Source organism: Capricornis sumatraensis, chromosome 3, assembly GCF_032405125.1.
Source record: "Capricornis sumatraensis isolate serow.1 chromosome 3, serow.2, whole genome shotgun sequence".
NCBI classification, from domain to species: Eukaryota; Metazoa; Chordata; class Mammalia; order Artiodactyla; family Bovidae; genus Capricornis; species Capricornis sumatraensis.
Window position 1 is genome coordinate 107110645 of NC_091071.1, and position 17049 is coordinate 107127693.

A 17049-nucleotide genomic window follows, 5' to 3' on the forward strand; every position below is an offset into this window, starting at 1 on the left:
TTCCAGGGAAGATGAAGCTCTCAAAGAATGGTGTAGGCTTTGAGAACTGGCCCATGATACAGCTTTCTGTAATTTGCCAAGAGCCACACCTGACACTGGAGATGTCAGACGCTAGTGTTTGTGAAGCCCATGTGAATATTTAGCAGGCATTTTGCTGGGTATTGCAGGCATGGGGATGATACTGCTATCTCTTCCCTTAAGCTGCTCAGGGCTACACCACCAAGCCTGCCTGGTCAGCTACATACCCAAAGGGGCCAGTTGAGCGAGGCCAGCCAGGTCCGATGCTGCAGGAAAGACAGCTGCCCAAGAACACGTCCTGTCTGAACGCAGCACTGGCTCTGCTGAAAGGGACTGCTCAGCACCAGCAGATCTCGGGTTTTTGAGACAAGCCAAAAATTCAGGTGGTTTTTCTCCATTCCTTCCTTCCTTTCCTCCCTCTCTCCCTTTTCTTTTCCTAATTTGTGAAGTCTCTCAATTAAAAATTTTCATATTTCTGATACTTGAATCATACTATATGGGTCGAACAAAAACTTCTAAATTTCATCCTCAGGTGGCCCTCTTGCAGATGCTGGTCTAGACAAAGTACAAGGTTGTTACTGTGCTGCCGCTGAAGAGGAGTAGCTGAACAGGTTCAACAGTGTTGTTGATTTGTTTCTCTAACTGCGTTCCCTCTTTGCCGTCAGTGATGACCGAATTCAACATCCTGTCACTCGTTTTTGGTAGTACGTTATATTCTTGTTTGAGTGGGAGGGAGCGTCTGCAAGCTGTCGGAGGTTCTGTTTAAGTGAGTCAGAACATCAGTCAATTTTGTCTCCTCCTGCTGCCTAGATTGCAGCCAGTATGATGAAACTGGATGATGGAAAGATGGGTTCACAAGTCGAGTTAGTTCCATGGCTGTGGGTGAGGTGGTTGCTAGGCATCTGAGTGACAGAGGTGGTCTAATTAAAGTGGGATTGATTTATTAATGGAGCTTTACTGGGTACATAATTTAGCAACCCAGAGGTGTTATGGGGCCTGGGGTATTACTAAAAGAGTGCTAAGACTCAAGACAATTATTGCCTGGCTTTGGTCAGAATGACAGATGGGTCCTCATTGTTGGTTAAATTTTGCCTGCAGTTGAAATGGCCTTCTTTGTTTCATCCTTGAGGGGCTCCAGGCCTTGACCCTCAGCTGCCTCGCCGGCTCTCTCACCTCTCTGCATTTCCAAGGCACTTTGTCTGCTCCTCCCGAAGCCTCTCCGGGAGCCCACTGCTCCTGCTGCTTACTCAGCTGCGTGATTTGCATGCGGTTGGGCCCTGACAATGGGTTGCCTGGGTCTGATCCATTTTCCAGCTGTCCTTCTGTTTGAATTGGAGTTTCCAGCTGAAGTGATTTCTGGCCTGAGTGGGATTTATTTAAAGAAGGTCTGGTCTTTAACTAGACCTGTATAAATATTTATTTAGGACTTCTGTTGCATGTGTGCTTCTGGGAGTGTAGCTCTTATTACCCCCTTGACATGTCAATGAAAGAAGAGTGTAGGACCCACAAAAACTAGGGAGGCTGGAGGACCCTTAGCGGGGAAGTGACATTCTGCTTGTGTCCCTGGCCTGTCTGCCCCCACTGAGCTTCTGAGAACTCTTTGGAGGCATTTCCAGGCTTTTCATGTAGGTGATGTAGCCTTGGGGAAATGGGTTTTAGAAACAGAGACATAACGAAGATGTGTCCGGTAGCTCGCGTTCCTCTTAACCAGAAGCTCATGTGTGCTCATGAGCTCACAATGCCGCCTGCTCCCTGGTGTGCGTCATAAATATGATTTCTGCTGCATTGTTATGAGTTGGGTAACTTTTCCCTCAAATAAAATGTATTTCTTTTTCTAATTTGAATGGACGTGTAGGCTGGTTGTGGAAAATATAGGCAGTGCAAAGAAATAGAAAGAAATCTACTCAAATATTCCCACCCACCAAAGATTAACTGCTGTTATCGTTTGATGGATTTTTTAACTAAAAGTTGTTTTTAGTGCATTTCAGTGTATAAATGGACAGTATCACATATATCATTTTGTTGCTTACCTTTTCTACCTATTCTCAAACAGTAAGGAGATCTATTATCTCACATAGCTCCCCTCTTACTCCCTTTTGTCTCAGACCAAATGGCCTCATACGTTCCAGGTACTCCACCTCAGGGCCTTTGCACTGACTCTTCCCGTTATCTGGACGTTTCTTCGTCTAGATGACTGTGTGACTCACTCCCTCACCTCCTCCAGATCTTTGTTCAAATCTCACCTTCTCAGTGAAGCCCCTTCTGACCTCTCCATTCCGTTAGCATCTGTACCATCCAGGGGGCTTCCTTAGTGGCTTGGACGGTAAAGAATCTGCCTACAATGCGGGAGACACGGATTTGATTCCTGGGTTGGGGACATCCCCTGGAGATGGGAAGGGCAACCCACTCTAGTATTCTTGCCTGGAGAATTCCATGGACAGAGGAGCATGGTGGGCTACAGTCCATGGGGTTGCAAAGAGTTGGCCATGACTGAGTGACTAACACTCACACTTTTCAGCCAGAACTGCTCCTGACCTGGACCCATTCCTTTCCCATGACACCAGTACACCAGCTATTTATTATCAATATTATTATTCTTTCTTGTATGCTAAAGTAAGCATTAGCCAGCAGCACAGTTCCTAAGCATTTTTGAACAGCTGTATATATAGCTTATTCTTTAGATGGATCATTCTTTAATCATCACCCTACTGCTGGATATTTAAATTGTGTCCAGTGTTTTGTTATTATAAATCATGCAAACCTGCTATGAACCTTTCGGTAGAAAGTGTTTGTCCATTTCTTAGGCGTTAAAAGAGATTTTTGGAAAGGGATGATTTGGGTCAAGATGTATTGTGTCCAGTGATACAAACTCAACTCAGACTGGCTGAAGTGGCTTTGGTTCATTATCTTCATATCCGCTTTCCTCTGTATTGGCCTCATTCTAAGCTGGCCTTCATCATTGAGCGCAAAATTGCTACTGGCAGCGCCTGTTCTCATGCTGCCAGCTCTGTGTCCCCTCTTAGATAGAGACATCCTCTTCCCAGTATTTTCAGCAGAATCTCAGGACAGGTTCTCACTGGCTCAAATTGAATTGTGCCATCTTTAAATCATTAACTTTGGCCATGGGACAGGGGGTAGGCTAGAGTGGGGGTCGTGGTGACATCCCACCCAAACCCCGTAGTCTGAGGGTAGGTGACCTCCTGTTTCCCAGAGGAGTCTCAGGGCCCTTCTACCTAAATGGGGAATGGCTGCTAGGCAGGCCCCAAGCTGCAGACCTTCATTTGACTTAGGAACATCCTAAGGACTCTGAGTCTTAATATATTAAAAAAAAAAAAAAAAAACAAGAAAGCAGGGAAAGTGAGAGGAGCCCCGTTGCTATGTGTGCGTTTCTGGGTGTGTAAGGTCAGCCTAATCAGATGGCAGCCTGCTTTCACTCTCATCACGGGGAAGTGAGAGGTGGGGAGTAGTCTAGGTCTCAGCTCCTTAGGGAATGAGACTTGGTGGCCTGTAGGTAGTACTGCTTCCCTGAGTGCATGGTTCAGTGATGAATGTTAGAGACAGTCTCTGAATGTGAGGACCAGAAACATTGCTGAAAATTTCCCCAGTTTCCCCACTGGTACCAGTGGTATCCAGATGAATCTGGAGGCTGCTGACAGTTGGAATGTGTAGCCAAGATTCATTGTCTGTACACTTTTGTATCATACTGAAATGTGGAGACAGGTTTGGGGTGAAGTAGCAAAGAATAGCTTTATTGCTTTGCCAGGTGAAGGGGGATACAGCCAGCTAATGCCCTCAAAACTGTCAATTCCAACCTGGCGTGGGTAGTGAGGAGTGTTATTGCAGTAGTTCAAAGAGGAAGGCGTGATCAGCTCATGGACATTCTGTGATTGGTTGGTGGTGAGGTAATAGGGAGCATCATCAACCTTCTGGTCCTTACTGGTCTGGGCTGTGAGTGCTTGTGGACAGCATACAGTTAACTTCTCCCACCTCATGGGAGTTTCAGTATATACCAAACGGCTAACAGATCCCTGGAATAGGAAATGGCAACCCGCTCCAGTATTCTTGCCTGGGAAGTCCCGTGAACAGCGGAGCCCGGAAGGGCTACAGTCCATGGAGTCACTAAGATACTGCTCTGTATATATCCCTTGAGAGGGAACCAGGATCCTGTTGTAAAGCCTGAACTTTTGTTTCTTGGCTGCTCCTCCCTTGTCTCTACATCCCCTCCCTTCCCTTATTAGAATCTGCTGTTTGGAACTCAGGGAAGGCCTTGGAGGCTGAATGAAGCCTGTTTCCTGCAAACAAGAGAACGAGTGACGCAGAAAGGGTTTTGTATGCAGGGCCCTGCTCAGTTTCAGGTGCTCTATTCAGGAGCAGCTGCAGTATTAAACAGCCTCACACCACGTGCTGAGAGCCACAGAGGCTTCATTACCTTCAGCTGGACCTCTGCGTCAACCAGGAACAGCCTTCCTAGGAGAGCTTTGCCCTTGCAATGGGGCTGGACCTTGGCAGCTTGCAGCGTAATGGCCTGAGGTCAAAAGGGCCTTTTCCTCTTTGCAGTGAGTCTAGCACTTGCGTGAAAAGCACCACTGGACTTTTGATGGCTCTTTGCTGGCTTCACAGCTCCCCTCACCCAGGTACACGTGGGCTGCAGGGCCTTGCTGTAATCTCTGCCTCGGTGGGTCATTCTGGCCCAGGACTTCTTCAAATGGAACTCGTTCCGAGTGTGAGGGAGGTTGAAAATGCCATGATGAAAACCCCACAGGTGGCTCTCTTTCTGTGGGAGCAGGGGCTGTCTAAACTAGTCCCACCTTTGAGGCCCTTCTTATCCCAGAACTAGAGTATGTCTTGTCCAGTTATGGCTCCCCACACTCCCACCCCCACCAAGTCATTTACTCTTCTGAAACTCCTAAAAAGCTGACTGATCTCTTCCACTGGGTCCTGTGCTAACGACTATTTGCTGTTCTGTCATCGCAAAAGCTTGGGGATTGCTCCCACAGGACAGCTGCCAGAGCTGTGGCCAAGTGGAGGGCCCTTCAGTGCACCCTCAGTTCCCCACACAATCTTCAGCCTTTCTCATCTAGAAAATTAGATGGAACCAATTTAGAAGTAAATGGGACATGGGAATGCCTGCCTTCTCCTCTGGACTCTAGGTGGTCCTGGAGCCCTCCTGCTCCCATTTTCCTTGATGCATGGGGGTGTAGAACAACATGAAGATTTCACTTGTCCTATCAGTGATTCATCCACTGGGCAGGCTTAAGCCACACGAGCAGGATTTTCTAGTATAGTTCTGAAAGTACATGATATCATGGGCCTTGACTGCCATGGAGTCAGGGAAATCCCCTTCAGTGGCTGTATCCTTTGCTGGATTCTAGAGTCTCTGAGACAAGGTTCCTTGTGTTTCTTAATAAAATCAGGTGGGTGTCAACTTTGAAATCTGTCACTTGTGGAGCCCTATGTCAGTGTCACAGGTGTGGAGACCTATAGCAAGGTCACAGGACAAAAATCTCTGGAATTAACCAGGTTCCATAGCAACTGTTGCCATGAGCCTCCTGATGTAAACCTGCCAATTCCTTGACCCCATATTAGGTAAAATACCCACTCTATTTAATCTACCCTGGTATCTCAGACAGTAAGGGAATGGCAACCCACTCCAGCATTCTTGCCTAGAAAATTCCACGGACAGAGGAGCCTGTGTTTATACCCCATGCCTGTCTCTCTGCTCCTCAATCTGTGTAACAAACCATGGCCAACCCTAGCTCTGAAGTTTCCAAGTTTCAATTCCAACAGGGTACATTGACCAACGAGAATCCCAGTCTCAATTATTCGTTTAATTTTTAGTTGGAAACTTTACTAGAACACTTGCCAATCACGTGTCCCAATTATCTATAAAAATCAAGTCAGCAGTTGGTTGCTTATAACATTCAAAGGGGCTTTCCTGGTGGCTCAGTGGTAAAGAATCTGCCTGCCAATGCAGGAGACTCATTCAGTCCCTCGGTTGGGAAGATCCCCTGGGAAAGGAAATGCAACCTACTCTAGTATTCTTGCCTGGGAAATTCCATGGACAGAGAAGCCTGGCGGGCTACAGTCCCTGGGGTTGTGAAGAGTTGGACATGACTTAGTCACTGAACGACAACAGCAGCATTCAAAAATCCATCAAATTGTTGCTAGGCAAAGAAGATAGGTATATTGACATACTAGATTAGGTCTACCAGGAACTTGGTCAGAGTTGGGAGAAGTGAGTTCTTGGTGTATTTATCAGCTACATCCTTTATAACAATAAAATTCTTAGATTCTGTTTCTGCTACACAGAGGAATTCCTTATACATAGAAAATGAAACATGTTTGGGTTGCCCTGGGTTGGATGTCCCCCCCCACCCCCCCACCCTGTGGCTGAGGGCAGGAGTACAAAGCCCAGTATGGCTGCCTGGGGTCCATGTGGGTAAGCATAGAGCAGCTCTCAGAGAAGGGACATGTGCTGAGTTGAGTGGGAGTCCAAAGGGATGCTGACTTCCATGCTCTGTATCCACGCCTTCCTTATTCCTTGAGTGAGTGCTTGTAACACCTGTGCCTGGAACAATCCACTTCACAGCCTTGCTGACCCTCAGGGTTGGGTTTCATTCTTTATTAGTGAGTGGGCATGTGCTTGTTTAATACGGCTTTTGCCTGGAACCTTGCCTTATTAAGTCAAATTGAGAACTGTCTTGGAAGCTGTACATGGTTTTGGCACAGAACAGATCACAGAATCAGACAAAAGTGCTACCCAATCGACTTGCCCCCCAAAAGGTAGATTGGTTTTTGAGTATGGATGAAATATGTCTTAATTATAATTGTGGCACCTACTTTTGTAGACATCTCTTGTTTAAGATAATTTATTCTTATTTTCCTAAACAGTTTTATTGAGGTCCACACTGGATTTTAAGCTCTGGAGGGCAAGAGATTTTTTTCCAATTGTGCTAGCAATGGTGTGTGTATCAGTAAATACCTTATTATGAGAACAGTTCAGATGGTTACAGTTTCACTTTCAAAGTTTAATATGGTTCCTAGCCCTCTATTCCCAGTTGTTAAATTCTGAGTCTCAGCAGTCATTTGATTGACAATCACTTGAGCGTTTTCATTCAGAAGCTGGCCCTTTGGTGCTTCAGGATACACTGGGAAGGGAGATCCTTGAAAGTGAAGTCTGGAATCTTTTCATATCACTCTTGAATTTTTTTTTTTTTAATTCTCAGATATGACAAGTACAGTTAATTTTTAAATTCATTCTCATAGAACTTTTCCAGTTATGTTTAAAAGGCCATATCAAATATATGGATACTCTCACAAATGAGAGAAAATATTCACAAGATCTTAAAATATTCTGAATACTATTTTCTTTCTTTTTAGCTGTCTCCGTTATGAGGTACAGCGCCTCTGCTTTTGGGTTTGCAGTAAGTAACCTGAAATGTACTTTTATGAAGTTTTGCACGTTTCTCCCGGGCCCACAAATCTCATGCTGGGGCCTCTGGTTTAAGAGGGTGGTTAGCAGATGAGAGAGAGAGCATGACAAACATACCTTTTATGGAAGTCACTTCTACAAACAATTATAATTTGATAGAAATAAACTGCAACAACAGTGTATAATTCTCAACAGCTGATCAGGGCCACCATGTTTTCTGCAAATCCTTGAGAGGATTTTTTTTTTTAAAGGGTTTAGCCCTTTCCCCAGCCACTTAAGGCTGTAGGTTTGAAAATGGGCACATACTGAAGTGAAGCATTTGCTGGTGTGGGCAAAGGTGATGTGAGTTAAGATGGGGCTGCCGTCAATAGAATGTCAGTCTTCAGCCAGACTAGGGGTACCCTGGTTTCTGAACCTACTTCCTGATGGGAGTTAGTTAGAGAAGATGGGTCTCAGATACTGAAAACTTGGGTCAAGTCTCCCCACATCTTCAAGAGAGCATTAGTGCTTGTAGTTTTCCAGACGAGAAGTGTGTTGGGGTGAGGTGACTCATGCAAAGAAAGCTCATTTCAACAGCTCTCCTGCTTCAGGGCTTCCTGTACCTGATGGTGTGTGTTCCTGTTCCCAAAGCCACTTTTCCTGTTGTTTTGAGGCTGGCAGATTCTTTTCAGAATCTTTTGAAAGGTGTGGACTGTCTCTCCAGAAATTACGCACACGTCACCCTCCTACTCTGCCCACCTCTCTCACTCACACTCCTCTCTCCTTCCCCTCCTTTCTTCACTCTCTTCTTACACATTCACTTGTTCATTCGAACAAATGCATTGGTTTTTGTATCCAATTTCACAGTGTTGGCAGACTTCATGGAGCACCCTGGGTGACCCCACCCTCACTCCTGGACCCCAGGTAGAACAGTCCTATTGAGAGCCAGAAACACAGAGTCCTTGGGCCAAATCCTTTGCTTGGGATGTACAGGAAAATGCTGAAATAATCTTGCCTGCCCTGGGGAGACCAATTTCACATGTGTCATAAGTGTCAGCACCCCACCCCCATCGCCAGCATGCTGGCAGTCAGGGGCCCCTGGAGCAGAGCTCAGCGCACATAGAGTGTGGCTCTCCCCGTACCCCTGGCAGCAAGCGACCAGGAGGAGCCACGACCCTAGCACCACGTGGGCGTGTTGGGTGCCCTGACTTAGAATTCCCAGGAGCTCCACCTTGAGGATGCTGAGTGGCCAGCATTGTAATGATGTGAAGCCTCTTTGCTCTGAGGTCACTGGTTCAGCTGTTCCAAGTCACAGAACAATTGCCATGTGTCTTCACGGTTGTGACCTATTAACTCTGGAAAACCACTAACGCTGTGTCTCCTCCTTCTAGTTTGATGCCATCCTCGATGTCCTGTCATCAGCAATTGTCCTATGGCGTTATAGCAACGCGGCCGCTGTACACTCTGCCCATAGGGAGTACATGTAAGTGGATTTTTATCTTCTTTCACTTTGTAGAACCCTTGCCACGTAATCAGGCTGTCAGCATGGCTCACCTTGCAGCTTTGGTACAGTGATGAGAATAAGGTCCCCAAATTGCCTTTGAGAGTGGCTGGTGTGATATCACGTATATGATTGGCCCCTGCTGGGATGCTCAGAGAGATGGGGTGTGCCCTTCTAATTTTCCCTGTTCTCTGCTCTTGAGCCTGGAGTGAATGTTTGTGTGCTTATTTGTCTGTCCATCCATTCATCTATTCATCGATCAATCTGAAACTGCACAGCTCAGATTGGGACTTGAACCCACTGTCTTAATTGAAATCATACACTCAGTCTCAGGACTTAGTGAAGCTCAGATTCTTTATGGCTCAGCACAGAAAGAATTTAGTAAGAGACACAAAGTGACAGCTAAGAAGTGGATTTATTTAGAGAGATACACATTCCATAGACAGAATGTGGTCTGTCTCAAAAGGCTAGAGTGGCCGTGGGAGAAACACACTCCACAGACGACAGTGTGGGCCATCTCGGAAGGCGAGAGATCCTGAAATATGAGGTGGCTAGTTGTTTCCTTTTTTTAAAACAACTTAGTTGTGGCATGTGGAATCTAGTTCCCTGACCAGGGATCAAACCTGGGTCCCCTGCATTGGGAGCATGCAGTCTTAGCCATTGGACCACCAGGGAAGTCCTGGGGTGGTTAGTTTTATGGGCTGGATAATTTCATAGACTAATGAATAGGAGGATTACTCCAACTAGCTTGGAGAAGGGACAAGGATTTCTAGAACTAGGGCCACCACCTACTTTTTGGCCTTTCATGGTTTGCCTCAGAACTGTCATGACATTGGCGGGTACGTCATTTAGCTTGTTCGTGTATTAACAATGAGCGTATGTATAATGAGGCTTCAGGTCCACTCGGCATTGGCTCTTCACCATCTTGGACCTAGTTGGCTCTAACCACTTTTTGACATGTCCTGTGTCAGTGCCCAATGCCCATATCCTATGACATGTGCCCATGTCATTCTTTTAAAGGTCATGCCCTGCCTCCTTCCCTCCTGTTCCAAATCCATCTAACATTCATCCTTCCATCTTCCTTCTCTTTGTGTTACCAAAATTTTTGTTCCTTTGAATTTTCATGCTTGTTTTCCCTTCCTTTTTAAGTAAGATGTGTTCTCCACTGTGATTTACAGAGGACATTTTGAAAGCGTTCTAAATTATTCTACTTGTCTTCTGTCCTTCTGTGTATTAGAAAATATTGCTTCCTCGGTCTCCGCGTTTCTTGGTTGATTATTTGTCTTTGAAGTACTTGTGTTTGTGACCATAAAGCATGTCTTTTTCAATTTCCATTTTTTATATTCTTGGTAATTCCCAGGTTCCAAGGTCAGATTTGTTGACTTTGAATCTCAGCTCCACAACTTGTCAGCTTTGTGACCATGGGAAGCTATCTTAACTGCTCTATGCTTTGTTTCCTTATCTGGAAAAAAGCAGGTATTTGACAATTATGTGAGTGAGATACTAATCATCATGATATATGATATAATACCATATTATATATATAAACTTATGACAGTGTCTGGCATGTAGTTCAGTAAACTTTAGCTGCCATCATTATTAAGGGGGTTCCCCTGAGACTGAGTCACCGTGGCTTGTCATTAGAGCAAGAGCTTTACTCTACTTCTATAGCTTTTGGACAGCTGAATACAAACGAGGAAAAGCCCTGTTGCTGGTGGTGGTGCCCAGACAAGAGGTACTCTTGAGGGAGATGCTGTGTCACACTCAGCCGTATAAATGTTGAGTGTCAGGGGACTCAGGAAATAGTAATATATCTGAGGTTGCTTGTGCCAGATGGAAAGATGATGCCAAAACTGACTCGCAAATGAGAGCCAATTTTAGTTTAGTTGTTGGCTTGAGATAGAGCACTAAAGCTGCTTTTAAGTGTTAAATTGGCCCTTTTAAGAAATATAATTAAAATATCAAATCTGTGACATCATAGATGATGTTATTTAGGATAAAGTGAAATTTTGAAAAAGTGAGTCAGTTTACTGGTTGGAAAAATCAAGAAGCGATAGTAGTAAACTGATTTTGCAAAAGATACTGATGGTTCCATAGTGATCAAAGTTGAATTACCAGCTGTCTAGCCAAAGGAACAGTGAATGCATCTACCCAGGATGTTGCTGATTGGTCTTTGAGGAATACAGTAAGAACAGTCTAGAGAGTGAAGTATAGAGATATGCTCGACTTTCAAGAGCTAGTCCCTGTCCTGTCAGATGAACACATTCTTTGGATCCATAGTTCTGTTACCAATAGGGCAGCCACTAGAGGCTGTTTTAGCATTTACATGTGGCTGCTCCTGAGAGGTTAATACACACACCAATACACTGTTAACAGAGGTTAATAAGATATACACCAAATCCCGAAGATGTAAGAAAAAAGAATACAAACATTTTATTAATGTTTAGAAAACAATATGGATTACTTGTTGATATAAGAATATTTGGGATATATTGGGTTAAATAAACTATTACAATTTTACTTCTGTTTACATTCTTAATGTGGCTTTTAGAAATTTAAAATGACATATGGGACATGTATTATATTTCTGTTGGGCCTTGCCCTCTGAAAAGAAAGCTCTTCCGTCTGCCTTGCTTATTTTAGAATCAATAATCCAGAATTTGATTTGCAATTCTAGAAGGAATTGTGTTCACTGTTTCTCAATTTCTGTTTTCTAATTTGCTTTTTATATCTGATTTCCTTTATGCTAAAGTGAGTCTCTTACATATTAGTCACAAAGCCACAAATTATTGTGGCTTTTCTATAGTGTTGGGATCTCGGTGAACGTTTACCAGGTGGCCAGCATGTTATCCAACATTGATTGATGATAAGAAATGTCATTGGTTTCACTGTTTTTAACGATCCCCAAATATATACCCTTAAAAGTGTGTCTTTGATAATACCCATAAGGCAGAAACTCACCAATTTGCTTTGATAATTCCCGGATGATTGTTCCACGTGATGATGCCCATGGATTCATTTGGAGATTCTTAATCTAGAAATTAAAACAACACTCAGAATCCTCTGTATTGTTGGTTTAGTTTAGATTTCAATCCCTGGCTCATCCCATGTAAATTAAAAATTCATGAAATCACTGCCAGCTGAGAAACTGGTGTCTGCATATTAATGAGCATGAATGAATTATAAGGGGCATAGCTAGAAAAACTACTGGTTTTCAGTTAGTTGCTGGAGAATAAGTTTTGAGAAAATGAGGACATATCCAACCAGTCCTTAGTTAACTCTTCTAACTTTCCCTCTTTTATTTCTAAGCTTCAGAGTGAATCTTGAGCTTGGAATTGCCAATGCAAAGTGATAGAAACCCTGCTCAGCCTTCCGCCTGATGACTGTGTGCACTGACTGTGGGTGTGATGGGTGTTTGATACTCAGAGGGCGAGAGCGTGCCTTTAGCACCGCCACAGAGCAGAGTGCCAATAAGCTTTGTTTTGTGTCACACTTTTTTATTGTGGGGAAAAGCATATCATATTTACCATCTTAAATATTTTAAGTTTACAATTCAGCAGTGTTAGGTGTATTTATAGTGTTGTGAGCAGATGTCGCAAATTGAGACTCCATACTCGTTACACAGCTTCCTATTACGCCTCCCCCAGAGCTTGGTAACCGCCCTTCTACTTTCTGTCTCTATGAATTTGATGACTCTAGGTAGGTCCCTCATATAAATGAAATCATACAGTTTTTGTCCTTTTGTGACTGGCTTATTTTACTTAGCATGATGTCCTCAAGGTTTATCCATGTTATAGCATGTGTCAGAGATTCTTTCCTTTTGAAGGCTCTGTAATATTCCACTGTATGTATAGACCATATTTTGTGTATCCTTTCATCAACCAATAGACATGTGGGTTGTTTTCCCCTCAGCCTTAATAAATAATGAACTGTGAGCATGGATGTACAAATATCTCTTCATTGACCCTGCTTTCAATTCTTTTGGAAATATACCCAGAAGTGAGATTGGTGAGTCATGTGGTAGGACTATTTTTAATGTTTTAAGAAACCTCCATACTGTTTTGCCATAGCAGTTGCTCCCTTTTGTAATTCCACCAACTAGTTATCTATTTTGAAAAGCTCCAAGTTTAATCGGTTACCATCTTGTCACAGGGAATATGTACATGGGGAAAGCGAACCGTCTGGCTTACATGTTGTCAGGGTTTTCAACAGGAGACCCTGATAGAAGCAGGGGCAAGGGAGGGCTTCTGAGAACATACCAGGACATCCAGCTGGCTGAGGGCTGGGAGGGAGGACCAGACAAGGTGAGTGAGTAGTCGTGTTGGATTAGAACCCCACTTCTGTTGGTGGCTGTTGGTGTGGGGCACTGTCTTGACAATGGGATGCTAAGAACCAGGATTTCGCAAGTGGTTCATTTATTGGTGTGGATTTAGGGTGGGAGTGGGTGGCTGAGGTAGGTGGCTGATAACCTACTTACCCCTCCCCCCACCACATTTCCCCTTTGATAAGTTTATGTTTGAAATCTGTGTGTCTATTTTATAAATAGATTCATTTGTGTCATTAAAATAATTAGATTCCACATATGAATGATACCATATTTACATATTCATCTTGCTCTGTCTCAGCCAGGTTTCATTAGGGAAAGAGGCAGAAAAGTCTGGGTAGGTGGAAACTGGGAAAAGGATGAACGTGTTAGTGAGGAAAAGAGCAGGGCCACCCAGGAGGGCACCCAGGAGTGTGCTTATAGGGTGGGGTGGTGACGGTTGTCCTGGTGACTGTGGGCTGTGAGGCCACACAAAAGAATGCAGCGCTCTTTGTACACTTACATTGTCATCTCTGAGGTTCACTAAGTGAGGAAAGCCTGGAACCAAATCGTGCTTAATGTCTTTTCTCTTTGGTTTTAACAAATGAGATTTGCATCCACACAGACTGTTTGGACATATGTTTTTTTACTTCTGTGAGCACACAAAGGAGACTGGCAGCAGGGTCGCCTCTGGGAGGGGGACTGGGGACAGAAAAAGAGGGCAGACACTTTCTTTGTATCCTTTAGACCACAGCTGTGCATTGAACTCTCTGTGATCATGGGCATGTTCTCTGTACTGTCCAGTATGGTAGCCACTAGGCACATGTGACCTTTGAGCCCTAGACATATGGCTAGAATGATGGATGATCTGGATGTTAAACTTTATTTAATGTCAATTAATTTAAATAGTCATACCTGTGGCTAGTGGCTACCATGTTGAACAAAGCCTCTTTAACTAGTTTGATCATTTTTGTGGTGTTTTAGTCGCTAAGTCGTGTCAACTCTTGCGATCCTGTGGACTGTAGCCTGCCAGGCTTCTCTGTCCATGGGTTTTTCCAGGCAAGAATTCTGGAGTGGGTTGCCATTTCCTTCTCCAGGGGATCTTCCTGACCTAGGAATTGAACCTGGGTCTCCTGCATCACAGCATCATTTTTAATCTATTAAAAAAAAACCAACAAAGTTGTTAATAAATCAGTGTCCAGGGAATTTGGAAATGAGAGGAAGATATGGCGGGGAGGAGGTGATGGAGGCAGAGGGTGTAGGGGAAATTAGTGCAGGAGGAACTTGGCAAGGTTGGAAGACATGGAGAATTTCACGCCTCTCTTAGCCATGCCCAGCCCTGGGTACCGTGTAAGTCCATGGGAAGTATCACAGCCTCCCGCTGCCGTCTGCTGTGGAGGGCCATCAGGATGCTTGCCGTGGAAGGTACAGCTTGATGCTCGCTGGGGGCCGGTGACATTTTGCATATGATTGCAGCACAGGTGGGAGGCCCCCTGAAGGTGCCCCAGTGCCAGCTGTCTGTTTGGGCCATTTATCCATCAGCTCCCTGAGATGGAGAGGTGGAGGCATATGGGAGGCTGTGCACCTTTACAGGCTTCTCATCCTGCTACAATGAAGCAAAAACGCAGCCTGGGAGGTTGTTCTCTTGTGCCAAATGTACCTCCAAATGGCATTATGCTCTGCAGCATTTCGGGAGGCAGATGTGAGAGGAATGGAGAAGTATTCTGAGACAGAATCTTTTGTGTGTCTTCTCCTGTGAAGAAGCTGGGACACGCTGATTCTCAAGGAGGCAGGGTATTCACTCTGTTTCTCTTTTCATTTTGCTTGGCCTGAAAACTGCCAGTTGACAGGATAGCTTGATAGTCTTTTGATTCCTGGTTTCAGTAGCATCCCTGCTGGTTTTGAAGCCAGTGCCAGAAAATGAAAAAGAAAACCAATGCCGTCAAGAAAGGATGGATTGGTAATTTGCTTTTGGCATCTGGTCTAAGTGGATTGCAAAGGCGAGTGTTGTACCAGGAACATAAAATAGTACCACATCCCCCCACCCCACCTTCTCAGGGAGCATCCTATCTGATCATAAACTGAGGGCTCTGGGAAGGCGAATTGCATTTCCCCCACATTTGTCTAGTGCTCTTAACTTTACAAAGCTCTTGAGTGTGTTTTAGCTCAAGAGCAGACCTTGAACTAGAAAAATAAATAACTTCGGAGATGCCCTCTGTGACTGATGAGAGCTAATGTAGAAGGGAGGGCCTTGATAGCAGGACATGAGCTTATTCATCTGCCTGAAAGAATTTGGGTTTAGTCTTGCCTGAAGGCAGAAGGGAGTTGCGTTCCACTGTCAGGAAAAGAACATATGAAACCTGCCAGACATAGACATGATATTGATGGGTTGTTATGCAGTGGGCAGGATGTATATTAGAAGAAGGAGGGTAGGTTTGATTCCTGTTACAAGTTAAATTGTGTGTCACTGAAAGATGTTGACGTTCTCACTCCCTGTACCACAGAATGATACCTTATTGGAAAACAGGATCTTTGCAGATGTCAGTAAGTTAGACGAGGTCTGAATCCAGTAAGATTAGGGTCCTTGTGAGAAGAGTGGACACACAGAGACAGCGGCACTCAAGGAGAGAATGGCTATGTGACAGTGAGGCAGAGTTCAGAGCTAAGGGGAGCAAGCGTTGTTAGTAAACCCCAGCAGCTGGCAGAGGCAAGGAAGCCTTCTGCCCTGTAGGGTTCAGAGAGAGTGTGGGCCTGCAAACACCTTGATTTCAGGACTTTGAGACCCCAAAACTGTCAGACAATAAGTTTCTTTTGTTTTAAGCCCCCTGGTTTGTGGTGCTTCGATAACAGCAACTCGGGAAACTAATATGCTCCCTGAGAAGAGTTCTCTATCAGGCCTGCACTCCTTTGCTCTGAGCTTCAGTGACGCATGCATCTTTTGAAATTTCAGTTTTCTCTTGTGTGAAAGGGGGAGGGCCATGATAGCTACCAAAGGTCACTGAGATGAAGCTTAAACACGATATTGAATGTGATGTCAATATATGCTCAAAAATGTCAGATCATTATGTTCCATCTTGACAGTTTTGAATTTTTTTTTTTCCAGTCATACTGGGATAGTTTTTCATTGTCTTCTCTATTGTTTTGTTTTCCTTTTCAAGAGTGTGGAATAAAAGACTCTGCAAAGAAAAATGGGAACAACTCAAATACATAGTTTGGCATATGTAGAAAGTTGCTGTCAGCCTTGAGCTATGGGGTAGCCGTGTAGTGAAGTGATAAAAGATTATTCCTGATTTCATCCCATACACTCCACACCCCCACCTCCCCCAAAGTCTGAAACAGGACAAAGCAATACATGATCATTGTAAAAGGCTGAGGTAATTTCCAGTGGCACAAATACAATAAAACTTACTAGCTACAGGACCCCCTGGAGCTAACATTTTGATGGTGTGTGTGTGTGTTTGGCGTGTGTGTGCACTAAAGCACTCACGTGCATGGTTACATATACATCCTTTTTTTCCCCCATATTGAGATGATCTATATTTACCCCTTTGAAAACTGGGTTTTCTCTGCTACCACCATGTTTTGAACATCTTTTCATCTTAGGACAGAGATATATTATTTTTTTTATAGCTATGCAGTATTCTATGTATGGATTTAACATAATTTGTTTAAGCAATTTTCTACTGAAGACATGGGTTGTTTTCAAAGTCTTGGGGTTAGAAACAACCTGAAATAACTGTCCTTACACATTTTTATTTTTATGCTTGTCCTCTTATTTCTTAAGGATAAATTACTAGGCATCTGGGTCAAATAATA

General features: G+C 44.1%; 1 protein-coding gene across 1 annotated transcript in view; it reads left to right on the forward strand.

Annotated features, from left to right (window-relative positions):
- TMEM163 (transmembrane protein 163) overlaps positions 1-17049 on the forward strand; it is a 277527-nt gene that overhangs the window by 174009 nt on the left and 86469 nt on the right. The window contains exons 3-4 of the mRNA XM_068969547.1: positions 7399-7442; positions 8821-8912. Coding sequence (XP_068825648.1) covers positions 7399-7442; positions 8821-8912 — 136 coding nt within the window. The remainder of the gene's footprint in view (positions 1-7398; positions 7443-8820; positions 8913-17049) is intronic.